Source organism: Lactuca virosa, chromosome 8 (assembly GCF_052849685.1).
Source record: "Lactuca virosa cultivar CGN04683 chromosome 8, Lactuca_virosa_CGN04683_v6, whole genome shotgun sequence".
Lineage (NCBI taxonomy): Eukaryota > Viridiplantae > Streptophyta > Magnoliopsida > Asterales > Asteraceae > Lactuca > Lactuca virosa.
This window is the reverse complement of record NC_136433.1, coordinates 392,366,146-392,392,819: the sequence shown is the minus strand read 5'-3', so window position 1 is coordinate 392,392,819 and position 26,674 is coordinate 392,366,146. Positions and strand designations below refer to the sequence as shown.

At 35.4% G+C, this 26,674-nt stretch overlaps 1 protein-coding gene across 1 annotated transcript; it reads right to left on the bottom strand.

Moving 5' to 3' along the window:
- Positions 1-7,141: 7,141 nt before the first annotated feature.
- Positions 7,142-10,499, bottom strand: LOC145132629 (peptidyl-prolyl cis-trans isomerase CYP21-4-like). The gene is made up of 8 exons (XM_079067492.1): positions 10,384-10,499; positions 9,705-9,913; positions 9,180-9,219; positions 8,797-8,847; positions 7,993-8,078; positions 7,775-7,912; positions 7,522-7,672; positions 7,142-7,427 (listed from the first exon to the last, which is right to left on the bottom strand). The coding sequence occupies exons 2-8, from the start codon at positions 9,854-9,856 to the stop codon at positions 7,341-7,343; spliced, it is 705 nt and encodes a 234-aa protein (XP_078923618.1). The 5' UTR covers positions 9,857-9,913; positions 10,384-10,499; the 3' UTR covers positions 7,142-7,340.
- Between the last annotated feature and the right edge of the window lie 16,175 nt (positions 10,500-26,674).

Below are 26,674 nucleotides of genomic sequence, written 5' to 3'. Positions count from 1 at the left end.
TTCCAATCCCCATCCTCATCCTCATCCCCACCGGGGAATATAGATAAACCCCCATCCCCACCCCCAACGGGGATTGGGGATCCCCAACGGGGAATAGGTGATTTCTTTTTCTCTTTTAATATGAAAAAATTTATGTAAAGAAAACATCTAAATTTCAATTTTACCAGCATAAGTTTAAAGATTTTACAAAATATAAAAAAATATATAGATTGCATAAAAAATATAAATAAATTTTCTACCATATTTAAATATATACATGAGAAATCAAGTAGAAAAAATTATCAGAGTGATATTTGAGGTAAAATAGATGAACAAAATACAAAAAAATTATACATGAGTTTACATAAGATAAAAAGAAAAAAAAAGTATAATTTCAACCAAGTAATTACTAATGAGTTAGGTTACTTGGATAAAATTCTGTGTATTGTAAATTGTACTATAAATATATGTTTTGTATTACTTTTATATATTAATATATACCAGGGGCGGGTCCAGGGGCGGGGATTAGGGGTATCCCCATCCCCATCCCCTTCCCCACTTTTTTATTCGGGGATTCCCCATCCCCGTCCCCATCCCCGGTCAACTTGGGGATTCCCCGGTCAAAACGGGTGCGGGTTTCGGGTTCCCCATCGGGTATGGGGCTTTTTGTCATCCCTAATAACGATGCCTAGCACGAGTCCTTAAAGGCTTAAACCGTAATTGTACATGCTTATAAAATCCCTACACATAAGGCAAGAACGTAGATGGCTTGTGAATCTTTAATATTGGAAGTTTAGCAACGTGTATAAAGACAAAAGTAATAGAAAATAATTTTGTTTAGATGATAATATATATATATATATATATATATATATATATATATATATATATATATATAGAGAGAGAGAGAGAGAGAGAGGAATGATCGTTTGAGAACTCATAGTTTCCCGAGAACCCGAGAACTAAAAGTCATCCGTTAGATCAAAAAAAAAGGATGGTCAAGATACTTTGTGGCATTTTTGTAAATAAATGAGAAAGTAAATAAACGGGGGTACCGAAACAAAATGGAATTGGGGGTATTTTAGGGATATAGATATTGACCTAGAGAAGGTCAATCCAGACGCCTCGTTCCAAGTTTTGATGATGATACCTTCTGGTGGATGATTCCTCTGTAGACCCTTACATGATTGCCATGGAGTTCGTCAATCTCCCCTAGAAACCACATCACCGCCATTACCTCCTGTAAAACCTACACCATCACGATCGTCTCCTATAAATTGACGATCTCTTCTCGTTTCTCCCTACATCGGTCTACTACTCTTTCAGTCAAAGATCTTCCACATCAGCCTCCCTCCCTCTCCGTCGACCATCAACAATTCATCATTAATTACACGGTGAAGGTAATTTTCTTCTGATCATTGAATTTTCTAGTTTTTGTTCCTGAGATCCAAAAATGACAGCTAGGGCATATATCAGGTTTCAAAGTTTTGAATTCTCTACCTTTATTTCTGCATATATCACATTTCAATTGATCGATTTCCTTCAATGGATCAACTGATCTAATCCATGCCTGAGTCTCCTTCATCTCCTCGAATGGAAACATTCTCCACTGAACGTTCGGATATGGTTTCCATGTCACGTGCTTTGAGACTTGGTTCGGATCTCACTCCTCCTGTCCGTCTTGTTGCCATATCTTATTAGCATCGCCAAGATGTAACAATTGAGGTGAAGTTCCTGTGGATGAATCCACTACAACTCAAACAAATGCTTCAATTGACAGGTTTTTTCCCTAATTTGAAAAGTACCTATCACAACTGAACTGATTGAGATTATTTCTGGAGCGTCTGCGTTGACGGGTTAATTATTTCTTTTACTTTTTGTTGCAAAAGCCTGAAATAAGTTTGTTGGAAATTTGATAATAATTTGGGCTTGATTGACTGACTCTTTTCATCAGGGGCAGATCGGTCCCTTAGCAGTTGGGTTTGTTGAGGTTTTCTCATTGTTGTATTGAATGGCTTTTAGCCAATTTCGTTTACAATGTCAATGTATTTTGTTGGTTGATACGAGTGTGACGGTTATACCCTTTGCTAGTGGATAATGCTGAAAATGGGGACATGATCTAATCGGCTTGTTTTCTTTTTCCTTTATGGATATAGTGGCTGGACTGGTAATGATGTCTTATTCCTTTATGATTTCTACACAAATACTCTTTGAATTTTCAAATTAATGAGCCACTAAATTAATTGATTTATGGATTTGTTCAAGATATGCCTTATGCTTACATTCATGAATTCACAAGAACTTCAATGGCTGGTAAAATAAGACGGTTTAAAGGTGGCTACATGGGATTCTGGCAGAAATTAAGCAACTCTCTCCCCATAGAAGTTCAATGCAACACAGAAGTATTAGCCATCAGATGCACCTCCTCAAGTGTCTCTGTAGACACCATGAACAGTAATAGCAAAGAAGTCAAAACCATGGAATTCGATAAGATCATCATTTCTGGATCGTTTCCTTTTACAAATGGAAAAATATACAGATCACCAACCTATGTACCACAAGGTAGGTGCATTACAATATCTATATATTAAAATTTTATTTAATTCATATGTTGAAACGTGAAATGAATTTTTTTCTTTCACAGATACTGTCAATGGGTTGATGGATTTGAGTGATCTTGAGAAGGAGTTGCTTATGATTAATGATGTCTTAATAATTTGTTTAAAATTGAATTTCCTCGATCTAGTATTGTGAATAATTAGGTTGACTCGAAATTGAAAATTGTTATTCTATAATCCTAATTCTTCCTTATGAGGATATGATTAATGGCTCTTCTGGAGCATTTGATTTCATAAATTGGTAAAGTACGGAGTTGATCAGGTTTGATTTCATAAATCTACCTCTATGGTTCAGGTTTGTGGGGCACATGATGATCAACAGGAGCTTCCTCACAATTTCAAGAAGCTGGAAAAAGACGTGTATACCCCTGATGTCATGGCAACATCTGACTGCATTCTTGGTCTGTGATAAAAATATATAATTTTTTCTCTCCTTTTGCAATCCAAACTGATTTGACATAAATTGTTTCAGGAAAAATTGGATATGGAACTTGTAGTGAAGCTTTGGCATACAAATTACCTTCTGTGTTTGTACGTAGAGATTATTTTAATGAAGAACCATTTTTGAGAAATATGCTTGAGGTACCACAACTATCTTCCACTTCAACTTTTTAAAAGTTATTACAATAAATTTTAACATATATTGCTTTAAAATTCTGGAGTTAGTGGAGCAGGTTACTTATATAACTGTTTCTTTTTTGCTTAATGAGCTTTATGGATTAAGCATTTAATCTAGACAGCTATATATGCATGTTTCTTTTTTACGTAATTTAGACAGAACGACTTAATAGTTTAAGCCAAAAACTCGGATTAACTTATTGTGAAATCTTTTTGTTGGAAATCAAGAATAAAATGATTACTTACTCTCATTTAGACGGTTTATTTGTAAAATGACTGAAAATTTGTAGAAGGTTAAGACATAATAGGGAAAATCTTATTTTGCTGACTTACTTCATCTAATAATTCGTTCTTCACGTATCAAAAGAAAAAGAAACATCCATTATACTTAACATATCTAAAGGAATATTTATGTATTATGTAAATGTTTGGTGACCCTTGCAGGACGTAGTGCAAAAGAGGCAAATTTGTATTTGTTAACAGAGATCAGAGATCAGGACGCATTGATGAACAAATAGGATTGCTTCAAGCAAAACTTAAGCATATTGAAGAAGCTACTTGCATGAATGGGAATCGAACTAAGCTTGCTTGATCACAAGGGAAGAAGATTCAAATCACAATGGGACAAGAGTATTCAAGGTAGAAACCTAGAAATGTAGAATCATGAGTCATCTTCAAAATTTAGTTTTAATTTTTTGATGTTTTGGAATTGAATCAGGTTATTAAGGAACTTGACGTGGGCTCACTTGCAGCAAGACAAGTATAAATTAGCTGAAGAGATATATAGGTATGAAAGAAGTAAAAATTCATATGCAATTGTTCAAAAAACATCTAATTTTGTTGAAAACTTTAGATTTGGATTTGAATGTTGCAAAAAACAACCATCATATTGCAAAGGCTTATCTTTTTACATGAAGAAAAAAAAGACTATGTTACTACAACTTATGACATGTTTTCAAAATATTTGACAATAAAATTTGCCACAGTTACCTCTCATTATTATTGCAATACATGTAAATCATAAGTGAATTACATATGAATTACATGTGATTCACATGCGAATTACAAATAAATTACATGTAAATTACATGTGATTCACATGTAAATCACAAGTGAAACACATATGAATTACATGTGATGCACATGTAAATCACAAGTGAATTACATATGAATTACATGTAAATTACATATGAATTACATGTGATTCACATGTAAATCACATATGAAATACATGCGATTCACATGTAAATCACATATGAATTACATGTGATTCACATGTAAATCACAATGAATTACATGTAAATCACATATGAATTACATGTGATTCACATGTAAATCACATGTAATTCACATATGAATTACATGTAAATCACATGTAATTCACATATGAATTACATGTAATTCACATATGAATTACATGAGATTCACATGTAAATCACGTGTAATTCACATATACATCATATGTAATTCATACGCGAATCGTCTGTGATTCATATGTTAATCACATATGTATTTTTATGAGTGTTTTTGCATCAATCAATTTTTTTTTTTAATTTTCTTGTAGATTTTGAAGAAATTGTGGTGAATATTAAAGAGGTGAAGATGATAAATTGAAGAAAAATATGGAACTATTGACACGAAGACATAAAAACGCTTTGAAATTTTTTTCAGTTTTTTGTTTTTAATATTTTTTGTATCGAATAAAATACTTATTCTATTGTGTTTATAGATTGGTAAATAAAATGAGTTTTTTTATGATCCACGTACGAATATTATAGTATAAAAAATATGAATATATACATTTGAAAAAATATGCATATATGCACCTAAAATTTTATTTTATTTTTTAAAATGTAGTTTTTTTAATGCAGTTTTTTTTAAATGCTGTTTTTTTTTTTTGAAAAAAATGTAACATTCTTTAAAAAACTTACAGTTTTTTTATTAAAAAAATGCTGTTTTTTTTTTAATTGCAGTTTTTTTTGAAAAAAAATGCAGTTTTCATTAAAAAAAATTGCAGTTTTTTTGAAAAAAAAAATGCAGTTTTTTTTTAAAAAAAATGCAGTTTTTTTAAAAAAATATTTTTTTCAATTTTTTTTCAAAAATACATGTTTTCTATAAAAAATTAAAAAATCTGCATTTAAAAAAAACGAAAAATACTATTTTTTAAAAAATCTCAAAATTTGATATATGATGTAAATTTTTAGACATATATATTAATATATTAAATAACACAAAAAGAATTAAACATTAAATGAGATTGGTAAGATGACGATCATGTCCTTAACGAATTACTTTTGATCCAACGCTCCACTTTCAGTTCTCGGGTTCCAGGGAAACTTTGAATTCTCAACCGATCTCAACTATATATATATATATATATATATATATATATATATATATATATATATATATATATATATATATTGAGGTTCAATAAATAAACATAATTAATAAGAAACCAAGAAACCAATTGTGAACGTTGGAAATCATAATGATCAACGGCTAAGGAAATAGATGTACAATTGTACATTAGACGCACAGACACCAGATTATACCAAAAAATTCACCTCCTTACAAAAAAACTCACCTTTTTTTTCGTGTATTTTTTTTAGGCCACATTTTTTATCGAAAAAAAAAACCGAATATACCGTTGTTCACGATTTTTCGTTAGTTTCCATAGAGATCCATGTTGATATATAAAAAACGAACTTTTTTTGCGAAAAAAACTCACTTCATTTTGTTATTTTGTTCAATATTTAAGTTTATTTTTATCCAAAAAAAAACTAATTATACCAAAAATATTAATTTTTTGTACTCTATTAATAAACATCAACACCGATTTATAAAATTTAAAAAAAAAAAAAAAAAAAACTCATCAATTCATATACACATTGTGAATCTAAACTGTAAATATTTCAATATGTAACATTCACAATGTGAATTTGACTTACTATTTCAACTCTTTGATCATTTGCACATTAACTTAGTGAAATTTGCATATGAAGCGAAATATATTTAATATAGTTTTATAATATTTTAACGTTTCATTACTCGTAAATTAGTTTTGTAAAATCAACAAATAGATTTATTCATATTATGAATCTGAATTACTATTATTCACACCGTGAATCTGAGCACGTTCACAATGTGAATTTGAACTGAAATTTCGATTTTTTTTTTAAACATCAATATAAATCTATGTTTAAAGAGTACCAAAAAATATGAATTTTGATATATTTATTAATTTTTTTCTACAAAAAAATATACCTTAACTTTTCAAGAAACAAAGAAAATGAAATGCGTTTTTTGAAAAAAAAAATTATTATTTTTTATATATCAATATAGATCTATATTGAAAGAGAACGAAAAATCACGAACAATGATACATTCGGTTTTTTTTTTTTTTTTTTTGATAAAAATCATGGCCTAAAAAAAATTAAACAAAAAAAAAAGAAGTGAGTTTTGTTATAATCCAGTGCATATGCGTCCATTATAAAAGTCTACAACCCTTCCTTTTGTTGTTGATCGCTTTAAATTTCGACACTTTGGTTGGTGCATGTGCAAGTGTGTGTGTATGTGTGTTGAGTGGAATCCCGTTGGTTGGTGCAGGTCGGGAGCAAGCAATAAGATTCCACAATTCAAGAGTTGTGTGGTTTAAACCCCAAGGAATAAAGTTTGTGGTATTATTATAGATAAAAGAAATAAAAAATGATTGCCAATAATGATGGTAGCCAAAGCAAAGCAAAGCAAAGCAGGTTGATATTACCAAATGTTTATTAAATTGCAAAACAAGTGTGGTAGATGTAGTAAGTAGATGTGAGGCTGAGGCATGAAAGAAAGAGAAGGTTGTGGTATGTAGAGTCATATCAAACAAAAATAACATATCTGTATATGTATGCATAGAATCCATTCTAGCAGAAAGCAAATTCAGGAATCCGATCCATAAGTCAACAAACCTGACCTAAAAGTAACAACTAACAACAACTCTATTTGATAAAACCAACCAACCAACTCTTGTAACTAACATACACAAACAATGATGATGAATTGATGATGATGATGATGCACCCACCCTCTCCAAAAAAAAAAAAAAAATCAGCAAACAATTTTATGGGATCTGGGACCTTAAATCTTTTGTTTCAGTGTCACGTCAATGATCCCAATTCGAGATTTAGGTCTGTAATGTTCGTCTGTGTCCACTTCCTCGATTTCCTGGAACACAATTAAAATCTCTCAAATTTCCAGGATAATTTTGTACATACATACATACATACATATGTGTGTGTGTGTATTGATTATTATTTACCTGAACAATATCTTCTCCCTTGATGACGCGTCCAAACACGTTAAGCTTTGCATTCAGATCTGGAATCGGTGCGGTTGTAATGAAAATATCAAATCCTTCTTTCTCGTGTTTCATGTTGGACGTGCCAAGCATAAAGGCTTCATGCTTTAATCTGGATGGATGCATGGATTGTTAATTATTATTATTATTAAATGATGATGAAGATTGAAGAGTGAATGATATTACAAGTTACAAAATGGATTTAGAGAGCAACCTTTTCTCCAGCTGATTGTAGTGCTTCTCTCTGGAAGTCCAGTCCTCTATAACTGCATGATTCTCAGAGTCACCTCCTTGGATTACAAAATGTTTCACCACACGTTGAAACAGCATCCCTTTAAAATGTCCCTTCTGACTGCAACACACATTCCAATTTCCAAAAACATCAACCACCACCACAAAACAAAACAAGATGAGACTGGAGTGGATACTGACCAGGCATCGATAAATTCATCCACAACTTCAGGTGAACCTTCCTTGTAAAGTTCCACCGTAATCAAACCTTTAGAAGTGTTAAAAATCTGGACACACAAACAATAATGTATCAAACAAACCCCAAATGGATACTACAAGCAAGAATTATGGATCTTTTTTATGTAGCAACCAACAACCTACAATTTTGTCAAAAGAATTGTAACCAAGACAAGACAAAACAGGCTTTCATCTCATACGGCTCCCATGTGAAAAAAAAGAAAGATTTCTTCATCTGAGTTTTTGTAAAAAAATACCAATTCAAGTGGATGGCCCCAAGGACTCATCATCAAATTCAAATGGGTGTGGATAACAGGTAAAATGGTAACTTTTTGTACATTTTTTTTATTTTATATTAGTGTTAGTGTGTGTTAAATATGATTCAAGTCTTCAACAACAACAATACCCAAATCCCATATATAGGAATGGGGTAAGATGTAGACAATCGGACCTCCACCCCAAGGTACAGGATACAGAGACTGCTACCATATGATTATACAATAATAATCTATTTTTTAATAAAGCATTTAGGAGCTTGTATGCTTTAAAAATAACTCCATGGAACTTTCAACCTTTCGACGTGTTTCATTTCTGCTGATTTTACCAAATTTAACCCTATAAAGATAAAACTTGGCCCAAATCTGCTCATTTATAACTTATAAGTAAATGGGTCGAAACTGTCACCTCTAATCATACTTACTTGAGGATATAAACAAACTGTGCCTATAGTTTACAAGAAAAGCATATGACAAATGAAAGCAAACTTACAGCATATCTAGGTACATCTGATTTCTTTGAATCTGAAAAGTCATCTTCAACCTGTAGCAGATTAAAGAAACTAAATTGGACAATATAACTAGTAACAAGAAATCATCCGATTGCTTTGTGGAAAAAAAAAAATTTAGGAAATGGTTTTCTGTAGCAATCAATCCCATAAGAAACGTGCAACCCTTTTCTCGTTCCATTCCATTCCATTGTTGGTTTGGTTCCATAATAAAGTTGTAGCTTTACTCCAGGATCTCTGCATTTGTCCTACCTTCTCTATATAATCACTTTCCCATATAAGGGCATTCAATAATCATACTACTCAACTACTACTGGAAATAAGCAAAGGTTTGGGGGAAGAAGAAAGAATAACAAAACTGTTGTACCTGAAAGTTTGATGTTCCTTCCTCTGCCTGCATTACTGACCTAAAAATAGCATGCACATCAATAGTTAGGTGTTTTTATATGCATGACCTAGACCTAGTTCTTGCTCTTGCAATGTCTGAATGCAAGCCATGATCGAATAAGGTAAGATGTTATACAAGTTCATGTTTCCTCATCATGATTGAGTGATGATGGTAATTTATAAAACAGAAGAGGAAAAATCCATGCTTTAGGACCAAGAACACACACACACACATATATATATATATATATATATATATATATATATATCAGTTGGCCATACAACCATTTAAGGAAGTAACTAATTGTTTAGTGCTAGTGGAACTTGTATCCAATCCTCAGGTGATAGCCCTCTGGCTGTAATGTAAGGCATAATGGCCCTTATGGACCAAGCGTTTTACATGAGTTCATCGACTAACTGTGGCATAAATACATACAAGAAAAAGAAAGTTTTGGCTTCCTTCTTAAACATTCAAATGAAAAGAAAACATTTCTTGTCAACAAACCTTTGAGACCAGTGTCTGTAAGTAGCAAACAGGAAAAACACCATAACAACAGTAACTACGCTGTACAATGCAATTGTGGGGATACTGATACTTCTGGGTGCTTTCTTCTTCTTGCTTTGCTGTAACAGAGCTTGAGGTTTAATCCTCGCCATGAAGCCTATAAAGCTTTAAACCCGGGCAATATATATAATACAATATGGTAATGCTCGCTGCACAAAAAGAAAAAAGAAGCAACTATAAATTCCCATCGACTGCAAAAGTACAAGTTAACAAAGTCTCCATCACATATACGTGTGTGGACTATAACCACCACAAGAGATGACCCAACCCAATATTCTTAAAACTCAATGATTCATGAGACTAAATGATACGCGATCTCGAAAATTATCCCAGTCTGTCTGTAGCAGATCTTTAGCAATCAAAAGACTGGCTGCTTGCTTGCTTGCTTGGAATGCATCAACAAACAGAATTTTACAATTTACCAAATAAAGAAGACGATCTTGAAATTAGCAAGACATATTGCGAAATCCTCCTAAGAGAGAGAAACTATGGTTTTGAACAGTTGAAAGAGGTGCAGGCGATTGAAAAATCAAAGACATGTTTGTGAAGAGCATGAGCATCAAAACCCTAAAAGAACCAGAAAGGGTAGAACGAAAATCGAGCAAGAGCATAGGTGTACCTGAAGAGAAGAACGGAATCTTGTTCGAGCAAATGATGTTGGAGGGTTTCCGGATTGCGATTCCGATGTAGTTTCTAACAGAAAACAGTCATGCTTTCCAATTCCATATACGAGTGCAGTGCTTCGGCCTTTGAGCGTAACATTCGTGTTTGGGCCCATGTTTCTAGAAATTAAAGTATCCGCTTTTGGGCTCCTATAATCTATAGTTTTCTATTATGTTACAAACTAACACCGAAAGAATTAAAATACAAAATTTTCTTTGTTTATAAAGTATTCTTGCAACATCTTTACTTTTACTCAAAAAAATATAACACTTAAAATTCATAAGTTAAATTTGTGACACATTTTTTAGATTAACTTAATTTGTAACTTAAAATGCCTTCTTGGCTCTTGCAACAATCCACCTTTGACACATTATTATGATTAAGCTAAAGTTTGTTGATTGTTTAAACTTTTGAGGTTCGACAACTTTTCAATCATACTTCCCTTCCCTTGTTAATTAGACCAATATATATTATCACTTATGTGTCAAATATAAGGAACACAATTGTTAATACTTGACGTGAAATAAGATTGCATAAAATTTCAAATAAATACTTATATATCATGCCAAAAATGTTACAAGTTGATGTGTTTATTGCAATTCCTCTGGTAAAGTGTATCTACTTTAATGTATTATGTGTCATCCATACAAAATAGAGAAAAATTCAACTAGCAAGAAAATGTGTTAGAGTGATGGAATGAGCGAAAATATGTCAAAAGACCTGAACGTTATTTTTAGGTGTTGTTTGTTTTTTCTGAGGCAAAATGTCTGCAGTCTGCGGACCACATCTTTAGACCTCTGCAGTAGAAGAGGCGGACCAAACGTCTGCAGTCTGAAAAAAGAAGACTGTTTGTTTTTTAACATCTGTGGGCTACTAAAATAAACTGAAATCTAAATAAACTGATTTTTTTAAACTTCAAAGTGATTTTTTAATATTTTTATGACTTTGTTATAAATAATTAACGAATCTAGCTCAACTTTTATGTATTATTGTATAAAAAATAAAAATAAAAATGGTATGAATTAACGTATATATTTGATAAAAACCAACAACTTTGGTTGCAAAGTTATAACTAAACATTACAATTAGTGATCGAAGAATTTGATACATAAATAGATGGAAATAAACTTCGATTTTTTCAATTATATCCATTAAAACGTACCATAAATATTTTCTCGAGAAATTGACGATACTGTATTAAATAATGTTTTACAAAATTTAGCAAAAAAATATAAGAATATATTATGATTTTTTTTCATATTTATATAAACAACTTCAACGACTATTATATTGTAATAAATCTTTATTTATAAATTTGTCAAAAATATCATGTTTGTATCGTCGAACGTTTTTTTTTTTTATGTTTTGTAATTTTTTTTTCAAATTGTTTATCATTAATAAAGTTGGAAAAAATATAAATTAAAAAAAAACTTAAAAAAAATAAAGATATATATGTTTTTTTAGGCTAGAAGATGTCTGAAAATGTTAGAAGACTCTGGTCCACATCTGCGCCAAGAAGAGGGCGCGCAAACATTTTTAGGTCTGCAGTCTTCAAAAAAACAAACAGTCTGCGAAGGCTAATGTCTGCGCGTGGTCTGCGCGGCGCAGACAAAAGAGGTCACGCAGATCTGCAGACAAAAAACAAACACTACCTTAGTATATACCACATAAATTGCTTTATTCAAAAATAATATTATTTATTATTTATGTTATAGTATAATTTTGTAAAATCGTAAAGGTAATATTCAAGTACGTGTTTTGAAAGTTTTTAAGAGCTTTTTGTTTTTAAATTTTATTTGAATTAAAGAAAAAAACTTCGTTAATTAAAACTTTTATTTAAAAAAAATAGTTGTAATCCAAAATCATTTCAAGTGGTTTTTTAAGTTTCCAGAAGTTTTTATGTTTTAATTTATTTCATATTTTTAAGACAAAACTGCACAAATGGTCCCTGTGGTATGTCGAAAATTGCTAGTTTGGTCCAAAAATGTTTCGACTAGCACCAGTAGTCCAAAAGTTTGATTTTGTTGCCACTTTGGTCCAACTTGCTTTGAACTTTTTTATAACGACCATTTTGCCCTTATTTTATTTTTTTCTGTTTATTTATTTATTTAAATATATTAAAATAAAAATGAAAAAGAAAATTTCAACCCATTTCCTCTTCTCATCTCTCTCTCTCTCTCTCTCTCTCTCTCTCTCTCTCTTTGATTTTTCATAAAAAGGAATATAACATAACCATCATCAGCTGGCGGAAAAATATGAACAACCACCACCACCTGTCGGAAACCACTGCCACCAGCCGAGCACCATCACCACCAGTTCAACACCACCGCTAACATCTTTTTTCCGGCAACGACCAGTTGGATCTGGAAAGACGAGGAAGAATGTAAACGAATCCATCATAGAGAGAGAGAGAGATGTGAAGAGATAGAGAGCGACGACTTGGGACGAAGATCTGTTCAACAAATATCGACGATTGCCAACTTCACCGCTGTCGTTGCATATAAGAAACCCTAGCTCAAGACTTTGCGTTTTCAGAAACCCTAGCTTCGCCTTCTTCTCTCTTCGTCTCTATCCTTCTTTGATGGCGACAACTATCTATGAGTTACAGAAACCCTAGATTCGCCACTCCAATCGGTCGTTTAGGGTTTGACGGTGCTAGGGTTAGGGTTTTCAAACGGTGGTCGAGGCGTTAAGGTTAGGGTTCGCTGGAGAAGTGGTGGTACAAAAGCTGCTCCATTCCCATTTCTTTCTACTCATCTCCATTCTCGGTGTCGACAATTTGCATATATGGTGCAGATCCAATGCCGACATTAGTTATCTCTGAGGAACTAAAGATCTGCAAATAGTTAACCGGAGTTAAGGTTCGCCTGATGAAAACTAAAGTGGAATTTGATTTTTCCAGCGAGAGGATAATAGCTCCAGCGAGATGATATTATCTGATTTGATTTTCCGGCAGCTATGTTGTTGTGAAAGGGAAATGTATTAAGAGAGAGAGAAGGGTATTTTCCTTTTGCCTATTTTTATCTCTATAATAAAAAAATGAAAAAAGAATATACATTTTTTTTGCAAAGGGCAAAATGGTCATTATAAAAAAATTCAAAGCAAATTAGACCAAAGTGGCAACAAAATCAAACTTTTGGACCAGTGGTGCTAGTCCAAACCTTTTTGGACCAAAGTGGCAATTTTCGATATACCACAACGACCATTTATGCAGTTTAGTCTATTTTTAAAAGTTGATAACTATTTTTTACGAACATTTATACAAAAATAAAAACTACAACTTCAAGTTATAAGTGTTGTCAAACAAGCCATTTATTTATATTTATCAACTCCATTATATACAAAAATAAATAAATAAATAAATAAATACAACAATCAATTAAACTCACATGAGATAATGACAAGAAAGTTGTTAGGTCTCGTTTGGTTTGCAGATTGTTTTTGGAATAAATGAAATTTGTTAAAGGAATTGGACTTTAAATTAATTAGAAGTTGATATGTGTTTGGTTGATATGGAATGAAATCTATTTTCTTTTTGGTTTGTCGAATTGTTAAAGAAATTAGAATATGAATTATGTAATATGACCAAAATACCCTTTTAATGGTTTTTGTAACTTTTTTAAATAAATATCACAAATTTACATTTAATTACAAAGTTTATTCATTATACTCTTCTACGATATATAAATTAGATTAAAAAAACATGTAATTCGATGAAGACACAAATAAATAATAAATAAATAAATAAACTTTTTAAATCAAAATTAAAAAACAACAAATATTATTAATTATTCTTAATTGAAAATTAAAATACTTAACCACGCATGAATACGTAAATCAATGTCTAGGTACCTAGTTTATGTTCGTATCACTCTTCCAACATAAACTTCACAAAATCCTCCCGGTCTTATCCTTCCGAATTCCAAAAACTTAACATAGTTTCCGGACCACATATTATTTTTCAACTTGCTATGAACCTATCCAAAGCGCTTAATGACTGGATTTTTAAAATTTCAGAAATCACCATCAAAACTTTCTTTTGTACTTATGTTTCTCCTAGTATTGTTTGATTAATGTTATTCGTTGCTTTTTCAAGTTTTTATTCAAGCACATTAGTTGTAATAGTTATTTCCTAAAAACAATATGATAAGGTTTACTTTTTTTCTTCTTTGAACGTGCGCTTGCTAATTCTTCATTTTTTGTTGCTTGTTCTTCAAAATCATCTTCTATTTGTTTGGTTTGTTCTTCGGCGTTTGCATCTTCTTCCATTTGGGCGAAATTCATGGTTTTATTCCCTTGAGCTCTATACTTTCCAAAAATAATACACAAATCCTCGTAATGATGAATATCTTATTTCTCCTTTTGCCCGCCTCTTTATGAACCTATTATGTATCAAAAAATGTGGATCACGAAAATAAAATATAGATAGTTATTGAGTAATATAATAAATAATAGTTTAGATTTTGAACTTGTATGTAAGTCTCCCAAGCTGATGCTTCAGCTGTTACAGAATGAGTGGAACTATCATAACCAAAACCACTTGTGTTCGTACCATTCACCATATCATAAATAACTTGTCAATCTTTTTTCATGATTTTGATCATTGACTTAATGTGGGGTTTACCCATTATACCAGAGTCAGTGATTTTTTTTTCTTTAATGCATTTTCTAGATGTTGTAAATATCTTGACTTAAAAACCATTATCTGCTTTAAATCCTACCATATTCACCATATTTACCGCTGCTTCCACGAGCTTGGCATCTTCGGTAATAGTCCTATTGCGATAGTTTATGGTTTTTTCCATCACACCTAATGTTTTAAACATAAACTTTAGATAAAACAATACATGAAATAAAAAAAATTTACACAACCATATATATAAAAAATGAAACTGATAAAAGTAAATCAAACTTAATTATTACAAATAATAAACGAAGCACAAGTTTATTTAGGGTTTATGACGAACATAACAAAAAAAGATCAATGTGTAGCATTCCAAGGATCAAACATAGTTTGTGTTAGATTGTTTCGAAATGTAGTCCACTCCATTGATACGCCAACATACGTGATATTATCATTATCTTCGCCACCGACATCTCTGGTTCCCTCATATAGCTCAAAGCGATTCTCAAATGGATCAATTGACATTTCCTGCCTTATATAAGTATGAAGAAGACAACACGCAATTATGATCTTATTTTTTAGATCAATGTGATAATATGAATTGTCTTTTAAAATTTTCCATCTTGCCTTCAAAATACCAAAACATCTTTCTATCACATTTCTTGCAGATGAATGTCTCATGTTTAATAATTCTTTAGGTGTAGTTGGTTGGTGTCCAGTACGCTAATCATTCAAATGATATCTTTGACCTCTATATGCAGCTAAAAAACCTTCTTCATTTGTATAACCATCATCTACCAAATAATAACCTAAATAGACACTATAATTAGTATAATTAATAACTAATAAAATACAAGATACCATTAACACAAACCCGACCTCGGAACCTTCAATCCATGTGGCCTAATAAGGGCATCTCGAAGCACTCTACTGTCAGCAGTTGAGCCCTGCCATCCCAGTAAAACATAGATAATTTGCATATCTTGTGAACACACCCCTAGGACATTTGTGGCAATATCATTTTTTTAGTCATGTACTTAGGCTCGTCTTCAATTGGCACTAAGCACTTTATGTGTGTTCCATCTAAGGATCCTAAGCAGTTCTACACGACATAAGAAAAGAAATGATCAATATGGCATATCAAGCAATTTATGAACTATCTGAAAATGTTATAAGTATTATGTATACCTTGAACCACTTCCATCTTTGATCGGAAGAGTTGTCGATGACAGGTTCGGGCTTCTTAAGCACATGTGGATGCAACCTTATCACCGCATTGCAGACTTGAATAAAAATTCTGCTAATTGTTTATCCCAAACGTTGGAAATGTCCTATCATGACCCGATTCTTCACATTAGGTGCTCTTAACCCACTTAAGGTGTAAAGCATGTTACACAACTTTGTGAAACATCTTCCGGTCATCCTAAGATGTGATATGAATGTAGTTTCACTTTTATAAGCATATCTATACAATATTGATTGTCGATCCACATCCGACGATATGTTTTTGATACATGGTTTAACCCTTCCATATTTGTGTAATAACTTGCAAACCGTGATAAAAAAAACCATGTAACGACAGTCATAACTTCATTCCAAAATGTAACAAATATTTGGCTTATCTTCTTCCTATGTTTCTTTTTTGTTAGACAAAGTCAAAACATTTCCTACTTATCTCCCACAAAAAGGCAAAAATTACAAGAAACACTTTAAACACAACAAGTATCCTAAGTTCTAACAGGCATAATTGTAACACTCCAAAAATCATAAAAATTTTAAATTTTTTAAATCAACCATCAAGCATCATTGTTTACAAAAAGAGTCATTTTTCAAAAGTAAAGTCATATCAGAGTGTCCCAAAAATCCATATCATGAAAATAAGAAGATGTGTATGATCAGGCCTTCGCTTCCCACGATCCTCAGAAGTACCTGAAACAATAAACTAAAACTGTAAGCCAAAGCTTAGTGAGTTTCCCCAAAGTACCAACACACTACATAACAAACAAAGCATGCAAATATGAGCCTTCAGCCGGACTGGACCGCCTCATAGGGCCTACAGCCTATCTGGACCACTTTACGAGCTTTCGGCATGTGTAACACCCTATTTCGGGTTGTTTCATAATTTGGGGCCATGACCCAAAGATCAAGTATCATAAGGCTTTGGGCTTTGGTAACGAGAGGTTTAGACCCATTTGGATGTGGGTAATGTAGATTGTGTGATCCAAGAGTTCGGTTTGTGCTTTGGAGTCAAAGGGTAAAATGGGAAAGTAGTGTTTCAGACTTCTTTTATGAATTATGGATTTTATTTCGATGTGTTTTAAGTCAAAAGTAGTTAGATAGGGCTGTAGAGCTCCTCGATACCTTTCAGTGGATATAAAGATCGTCGAAATCGGAGTTGCAACGAAGAAGTTATGACTGTTTGAAGTTTGGACGGTTTTGGGTTAAGCTGAGTGCGTTGGGCGTACAGAGGGGAGTACGATGGGTGTACTGGGGCACCCTGAGTACGTTGGGCGTACCAGGAGTATGCAGGGCGTACACGATTAGTTCCCAAACCTTATTTTCGTGGTTTGGACCCTATTTAAGCTCCTTAATTCCCCCAAACCCACTCCATTATCAACCTCCACCTCTCCAACACCCTCTCTTGTCACCCTAACCCTAGATTGAGCTTTGTGAGAAAGAAAAGGTGTTTTTGAGTGCTTTTGAGTATGCATGGTGCACCTTGGAGAAGAAGGAACTTCTTGGAGAAGTGTTGGTTGCATTGGAGCTTGTAGATTCGGACCTTGTTCACATTGATCTATCTTCTAGAGGTATAAAGTTTGAATCTTGATGATGCATTTGTTAGATCTAGCTAGTTTTGGATGTTATGAGCTTTTGGTCATGTGAGTGCATAAAGTTTAGATCTTGAAAGTTTGTGACCTTATTATGAATTAAGTTGGAAACTTTATCCATCTAAACATCATTATGATTCAGATCTGGAGGTTGGAGACTTGGACTTAATGGATTAAGTTGAAAAGATGCACCTTTTGGTCCCTTTGATACTTAAAGTCTAGATCTTGGTGGTTTGAACCATTATAATGGATAAAGTTGGAAACTTTATCCATTATGGAGCTATTAGGATCCATAAAAATGTGATCTTGATCCTTTTATTCCTTCCATGAAAGTGTCATGATGTCTTAATGGATTAATAAGTAAGGTTTTGGCTTTTGAACCTTGTCTAGACATGGAAAGTCGTAAAGGTGGAAACTTTATGACTTAAAATGATGTTGTGGGACTAGATATGAGTGTTGGACGAAAGGACTTAAGAGATTAAGCACTTAATGGAAGAGTGTCATTTGGCCGAGTACGCTAGGTGTACTCGTATGGGGTCCCGATTCTGGACGGTGAATAAGCTTGGCGTACTCAGCCTGAAGTTGACTTTCGTTGACCGTTGACTTTTTGACCAAGTTTGACCTTGGGTCAAACTTGAGGGTTTTGGGCTATTAAATAATATTTTATCTGGTTCTAGTATTAGTGAATTTGTGGGTGCAAGCAATGCAGAAAAAGGATCGTGTCGTAGTGTTTCAGGGTTCTTCGATTCAGGTGAGTCTTGTAAAGCCCCGATTCTCAAGTAGTGATTTACGTATGAATCTTGTTGGTTTTTGGGTCTACTCGATGAGTTGGTAGCCCTACTCGTCGAGTAGTAGCGAGTTGGTCCACGTATTTTAGTGATATACTCGCCGAGTCCAAGAAGGGACTCGACGAGTAGGAGCTGGCAGATGAAACCCTAAATTTCGTGGCATTGCACCCTATTTAAAGGATCATTGGCCTCCCCCAACCTCCCCTTTACTGCTTCTTGTCCCTCTATAACCCTAAATCGAGTGTGTGTGTGTATGTTCTTTTGGTGTATTCAAGCTTGGAGGAGGGATTTTGGTGGAGGAAACACTTGGGGAAGCAAGCAAGTAGAAGCAAGAACTCGTGGGATTCAAGATCTACATCAGTGAGCACTCTCTTGAAGGTATTAGACTGTTTTCCTTGGCTCATTTTCATCTAAGATCTCTTTTGGATGGGTTTTAAGAAAGGCTTCTTATGTTTGAGCTAAGATCTAAAGTTGTAACTTCAGATCTGGACTCCCTTTGGCCCCTAGATCCATAAAGTTATCAGCCTTGCATAGTATAAGCCTTCCCTCAAGTGTGAGACTTCATTGCAAGCTCAGTTTTGTCATTTTTGGGCCTTAAAGCCTTGCATGCATGTAAAGTTTGCAACTTTACGTGATAAGCATGCCTAAGGATGTTGGATCTGCAATTTGGAGCCCTTGCATGGCTTAAGAAGTGTCTGTATGGTTAAAGGACTGAATGGAATCGACGAGTTGGATGAACAACTTAGCGAGTCGTATGAAGATGGACCTGAACTCGACGAGTTGGATGAACAACTCGGCGAGTTCGATGAAGATTGATGTAGACTCGGTGAGCCAGCGTGGTGGCTCGTCGAGTCGGTTAGGGTTTTCCCAATTGACTGATGTGTGTGAACTGTCGAGTGCAAGTGGGAAAACTCGACGAGTGGCCTTAGAGCTTCGACCGCGAGCCTCAGGAACTCGACGAGTCACTCTGGTGACTCGGCGAGCGGGCGAGTACTACAAGGAACTCGACGAGTAGCTGAGGGTACTCGACGAGTTAAGGTCAACATGGACTGTTGACCTTGACTGCTGACTTTGACCTAGGGATGACTAGTTGACTTATGGGACGCTTTGGAAAGTTGGGAATTTGCGAGTATGGTTCTGTTGTGATAATAGGAGGTGGAGTTGGTGGCAGTGATCCGAGAGCTTGAGCTTACATTACTAGTCGACAGTTGCAAGGTGAGTTATCCTCACTATACTAAGGGGTCTAAGGCACCAAGGCCGACCCATTGGATATGTTATTGTAGTGTGTTAGTATGATTGAGTATGAAGTGGGTTTTAGCATGCTAGTGGTTATGCCAGTTAGGTAGATCTGTAGGACTACCTGTGTTGTTATATGTTTATCCGCATGCTCAGTGGTTATGTTATTATATGTTGATATGTTATGTGGGATGGGTTGAGGTGAGACTGCTTCGTGCGGTAATCCAACAAACCCGGGAGCATTCCAGTTATGAGCTAAGGGAGACTCGTACTGTGGGCTTGGTGGCAAGCCAGATGTGAGCTGTGGGCCGAAGGCAATCCAGACTCACACTGCGGACCCAGGAGGTAATCCAGTCTGTAAAGTTGTGGACCCATTGTATGCTGTTCATTTTGTTATGATATGATATTGCTGACATGGTCACATGGATTGTATGTGTATCGGTATTTTGGGGGAACTCACTAAGCTTTCGGGCTTACAGTTTCAGTTTATTGTTTCAGGTACATCAGGGGATCGCGGCAAGGCGAAGGCGTGATTGTACAGCTCCTCATGTTTTGTTTATGTTTCTGGGAAAACTCTGATATTGTACATTTTGAAAACCAGATTGTAATGTTTTGATGAATTTGAAATGTTTTTGAAAGTTCAAAATTGGCTTGATTTTTATGGGTGTTACAAGTTGGTATCAGAGCGTTGGTTTGAGTGAATTGGAGGAACATGAATGTGAATCCAGTCTCAAATCAAGGAAAGGTTTTCAAAATGATTTCTAAAATGGTTTCAAAATAAGTAAAGGAGGATGCAGGGTGTACGATCAGTCGGAGCCAGTAAGTAGACCCCAAAATACGATACAGTTATTTGATTATGCGATATGTTAGAACAGTATGCTAGAGATAAGCTAGGGATCTTCAGGAATTGCATGATAGAATTGCCTGATTACATGCTACCTGGTAGTCTAGGGATTTCCTCAATATGAGATTGACATCATTAATGTAGTTGCTTAGTGTATGCAGCACGGTCATACATAACTAAGATCTTATAGCCTGAGAATGTTTGGTTTGGCCTTATTTCCTGTTCTTGTTTGATGAAGGGCTTAGGGTAGGATCAGGTATTCGAAAGTCTATAGGGTCCAGCGTTATGTATGACTAGCATACACTAGTGCTGCAGGGTTGGTGGAAGTTTCATGGATAGGTGGGTTGTGTGAGACCGGTAGGTCAGCTGTGAGACAGTTAGCCTTCCTCTAGGAGTGAGTTTGAGCGACCACCAGGTATGTGTATAGTGTTAGGGTGATGTGGTGATACTTGAGACAAATATGGGTAGGTGTGGAAGTTAGTAGGGGCCCATACTACTGAAAGCACATGACCCATACGCGTAGCAAGGAAGTCACAACCCCCTAGGGTTTAGTCGGGAGTTGGTTCCCGGTTATTTATGTGGATTGCTGATATCTTCTTGTTATATTTTCAGTATGGTGGTTACGAGGCGTTTCGTGACAAGATCCGGATCGGGATAAGGGTAGGGTGATCAGGAAGCCCCTGTAGCACCTGAGGTTATCGGCCAGGAGGGGCCAACAACACCTGAGCCCGTGGTGCAGATGGGTACAGAGGAGTTGGATGCCAGGATTCGGGAGATCCTGCATGATGAGGTTGCTGCTGCGTTCCAGGCACAGCTGCCGGAGATGTTTGGGTCTATTAAGACCGCTATGGTCGAGTACTTCGACGAGCGATATGCAGCCCTTGCAGAGACGGCTGCCGCCGCAGCTGCATCAGCTGTAACAGCGGCAGGAGGTAGAGCTGGGCGGGGTTTCCAGTACCGGTACTTCGATAACACGAAGCCCCCGACATTTGATGGTACTCAGGATGCGATTAGAGCCATGAGGTGGTTATCTAACGTGGAGGGCTGTTTCTTCACGTATTCATGTCCTACTGACCAGAAGGTCAGGTGTGCCCTGAACCTGCTAAGGCTAGGGGCCAAGGACTAGTGGAGACTGACGACCGGATCGTATAATGATGATCAGAGAGCTGCTGTTACTTGGGAGCAGTTCCGGGAGATGTTACGCGCCTGCTACGTTCCACGAGTGGAGCGGGAGCGGTTGGCTCAGGAGTTTTTGAGTTTGAGGCAGGATGGAGAGTCGGTGATGGAGATCACCCGTATGTTCACAGAGAGGGCGATGTTCTGCCCAGAGTTTGCTTCCGACCAGGCTCAGATGACTCGTTATCTGAGCATGCTCAAGACGGACATCCGTCAGTTTGTTGCCACGCAGCGTTGTGATATACTTTTGGACCTACAAGAAGCCGCTAGGCGGCGAGATATGGAGATAGAGCTGCAGTTGAGGGAGCAGCGTCCGGCTCCGGAACAGTCTCAGTCGGCGCCGAAGCGGTCTAAGACCGCTGATTCGAGGACCGGGGGTCAGCAGAGCCGCACTTGTGGGAAGTGCGGTAGGAGTCATTCTAGAGTATGTCGAGCTGGTAGTGGATGCCACAGGTGTGGAAAGGAGGAGAATTATGCGAAGGATTGTCGCCAGGCCGCCCCGGTTTCGGGTATGAGGTTATGCTACCACTGTGATCAGGTTGGCTATGTGAAGGCCAACTGCCCGTTGCTAGCCGCCAAGCCAGCGCAGGTTCCAGCGCCAGCTACATTGAGGATTGCTAATGGGAGGCCAGTTAAGGCTGAGCCTCCGAAGGCTCAAGGGCGTGCTTTCCAGCTTATGGCAGAGGAGGCCAGGGCAGCACCGGATGTGGTTGCTGGTATGTTTTTCTCCTTTACCTCATTTATTATATCTGTGTTATGCTTATATTTGGTACCTGTGCTTAGGTACGTTTTTAGTAAACTCCTTGCCTGCTTTGGTTCTATTTGACTCGGGGGCGAGTCGGTCTTTCGTTTCTCAGACATTTAGTAGGGGGTTTGGTGTGCCCATTGGCGAGCTAGAGTGTCTGTTGCGAGTTTCTATCACCAACGAGCATGAATTTTCTGCTTCTTCGGTCTACCGAGGATGCCAGTTGGAGATCTTCGGAGTGACCTTTCCAATAGATCTGATTCTGATTCCCATGGGGGAAGTGTTTGGTTTTGAGCATTCTAACACTCCTATGGTGTACATGCAACCCTATAAACCTTGGATCTATGTTTTCTCTATTATACATGCAAATATTAACTATTCCAAGGTTTCATCCTAAGTAGCATATTATGAAGCACCTATACTACAAAATTCTAGTTAGATGACATACCTTTTGATGTAGCTTGATGTCTTCAACCTTTAAGAGCTTAGCCCCAATAGTGTGGAAGCCTCAAACTGAATCACAAATCACCAAAACACCTTGGAAGAACTTGAGAGAATATGTATGCACACTAAAATCGGCCCACTCTTATTTTCACACACTTGTGCCAATTTTATGAGCCAAGGACCCCTTTATATATTATGGAGGATTAGGGTTACATCCATGTAAACCCTAATACCCATGACCTTTCATTTACATAGGATCCATGGGTTAAAAGCTCCATGGACCATCCATGAAAGCTTAGCCCAACCTAAATGAACTTGACCCATTTTATATATATAAGAGTCCATATTTAATTAGCTCTTTTTGATCACTTAATTAATTCTAAATTAATTCTTGATCAATACTAATTAAATAATATGATTCCATATTAATATATTAGAAATTATAATATATTAATATAAATCATAAATATACTATTCTCAAAAGACTATCCATATAAATTGTGCCGGTGAAGTGCAACCCAAATGGACCATGCCGGGTCGGGTCAAGTACATACCAAATATAGTTATGGACTTAGACATTAATCCAACAGTCTCCCACTTGGATAAGTCTAAAACTATTATTGAGTATGACTTCAAAACCTAACTGGCAATCGTAGCTCTTAAAGCCGCTGTCGAACTCTGACCTTGTCAATGACTTGTCCATTAGATAAGGGATCATATATTCCTCCATTCTAGATATCATATGGACTGAGACATGGATTATAATCATTCTCTCTGTCCATTTGTTGTTTCCCGATTTTCGATTTATGATGACTGACTGATTGAACAAATCAAATCAGTCCTGGCTTGGCCAAGCACTCACATGTGTCATCGCTAAATCATCGAGGGGCCCATAGATATCGCTTTTATCCCGAAGGTAAAAGGAATGGATAAACTTCGACTCATATGGCTTGTTCTACTACTTGTTGAATCATACACAAAGGCACGTTTTATAACATCGAGTTACCAATGCGTTTTCGTGCAATCAATGTATAACTAACTCATAGTAACAACTCATATCTCCAGGTTTTAAGAATATAAGATATTATCGTCTCATGATCACTCGTGATAAAATCCATGAAGTGATTCAAATGAGCGTGGGTTGAATCCAATACTCAGAACTTATGAGCACTCATGAGTGTTGTAGCACCACTTTGTCCACCAACTTGGACCTCTACAAACCAACCCATGACAGTCTTGATTCATATCTACTTCCAACATATGACCGACTGTGGATGGTTTGAATAACTTAATCATTCAGGAAGAGCGACTTAGTTATTCTGGAAGTCAAAACATGCAAAGTGAAACACAAGAATAAATGAATCAAATATGGTATCAAACCCTATGAATATAAATAAACACTTTTATTTATCACCATACTGATTACTCATTATTCATTGTTTCGGTTTTATCAACTTTATACTTGAATTAAAAACACTAGTTGTCCCATGCTCCAAGCATGTACATTATGTTTACTTAAACAATAGCTTTGCCATACACCAAGTATGCACTCTATGTTTGTCTATGATCCTTACTTTGTGAAATAAAACAATTGAACATAATTTCAATGATTCTAATTTCACACTCCCAAATCCTTATCGAAAAATGTGAGAATTTCAAATTCCTATCATTTATCAAAATCTGTTTAGATTTTAAACTTATATGCACTGACCCTCCTGTAATGAATATGTACAAAGTCACAAAGACTTGTCAACAGTCATTATAAGGTATTCCAATGGAGATCAACTCCATGGAAACTAAGTCTCATATTCAAAGTACATTGCTTTGGACATGCTTCTTGCATTAAGTTTTCTAATCTTACACAGATAACTTCCACCTATGAAGACAACTCCATATTCTCATTTTGACTATCACTTCTGAATAAGAGATGCCTCTTTTCAGAATATGTCAATATGGTCCTTTCAAAATTAGCACTATACTTCCAACTGTCCCTGAGCAACCAATCTTTGGTAAACCTCAGATTGTCCTCGACAATTGCTTAATCATTTTAGTCATATCCAATTCTAGACCTTTTCCCTTCTTAATGCCTCTGGGCATTTGGAAAAATTTAGAAATGACAAATATTATAGCACATGCAATCGATCCTGTACCCAAAGCAAATGGTACACTATTCATGATGTCTCACATAAAGACATGATTCTAGACCAGTCTTTTGCTACAATATTTTTATTTGCCATGTTTTCAAAATTCTGACTATGAAGAGGGATGCCGTAATCATAATCGAATTTTGAGAACGCAATATATAGAATTTCCATAAGTTGAACCAATCCAACATGAAATTCATATATATATTCTTGACTAAAGATGATTAAGGTCTCAATCTAAGCCTTTAGAACTGAAATGAAGTATATCCTCTCCCTTAATTATAGCAAAACAACTTTTTCAATCCCTGCAGCCTCACGAATTGAAACTTTTGTTTTCTATAATTAACATTGCTAACTTGCAACACTAACAATAATTATCATGCTCCCACTAACATGATGATTATTAGCATAACACTTATGCTCCCACTAGCTTTGACATGTACTCAGAAATCAGCTGGACTTCTAGAAATCAATACTTTATTGACTTTCTTACCAAAGTTCAGATTTTTGATACGAGATGCTTTGATAAAACTTTATCAAAATCATACACCTTTCCTTAGATAGCATGCATGTGTGTCTAAACAATTTCAGAACTATGAAAAGGAATGTCGTAATCATAGTCTCAATTGTTTAGATCGTTTGCCATCTGCTTCAAATCTACTTGGTGGAAGCGTTTCCCCACCATCATTTTCATGAATCGGAGAGAAACCTTATGACCCTTAGATTTTATGGTGTATGTGTTCTTATCCATGTGAATCGTCAAAACCATAGTCACAAGACAAGGATAATGACAAATCCAAACTCATATGGACTGAACTTATGCAATCTTAACTTTTTGCCACCTGGCAGTACAGGGCCTGCCATTGCTTCCAAGTTGTTATGCAACCAATTGAGAACTTTCAGAACTCCTATGCAAAGCCAACTTTAACTGGAATGGGCACAGAATATGTCAACACGATAGGTTATAAACCTCAAGTCGTGTGCTAGTGAAGAACCTCAGGTTTTATTCTTGATTAGTTCTTGAAATTCTTTTTAGGATCTTTAAGACTCCCACTATCCTCTTGACATATAAGACTATCTTGCCAAATATTCAAGAGATAGTGCAGATTCTTTATCAAGACAAACACTTCACACAATTGGCCTTAGTTGGTCTTTGTTTTATCCAAAACATCACAACTTACCAATTTCAAATGTACAAGAGTAGGACACTTTTACTCTTACATTTGACAAGTGTTTTAAACCTTTCTTTAAGATATGTCACTCAAGTTACAATCTTGGAGTATGACTCTAAGAATTGTTTTGGAACAAAGTATGACTCATCTTCCTGATCTAACCATTTCAACAATTCATGACTCCTCTTCTTAGTCATAAGAATGCACTAAGATGACCTTTAGAGGACTAATTGTGATATGATTTCT

Coding starts and splice junctions, on each gene's coding strand:
- LOC145132629 (XM_079067492.1), bottom strand. CDS start 9,856: ATGGCGAGGATTAAACCTCAAGCTCTGTTACAGCAAAGCAAGAAGAAG. Junction 7,673..7,774: donor TACAATCAGCTGGAGAAAAG/GTTGCTCTCTAA, acceptor GCATCCATCCAG/ATTAAAGCATGAAGCCTTTA. Junction 7,428..7,521: donor AGGGAGAAGATATTGTTCAG/GTAAATAATAAT, acceptor ATTGTGTTCCAG/GAAATCGAGGAAGTGGACAC.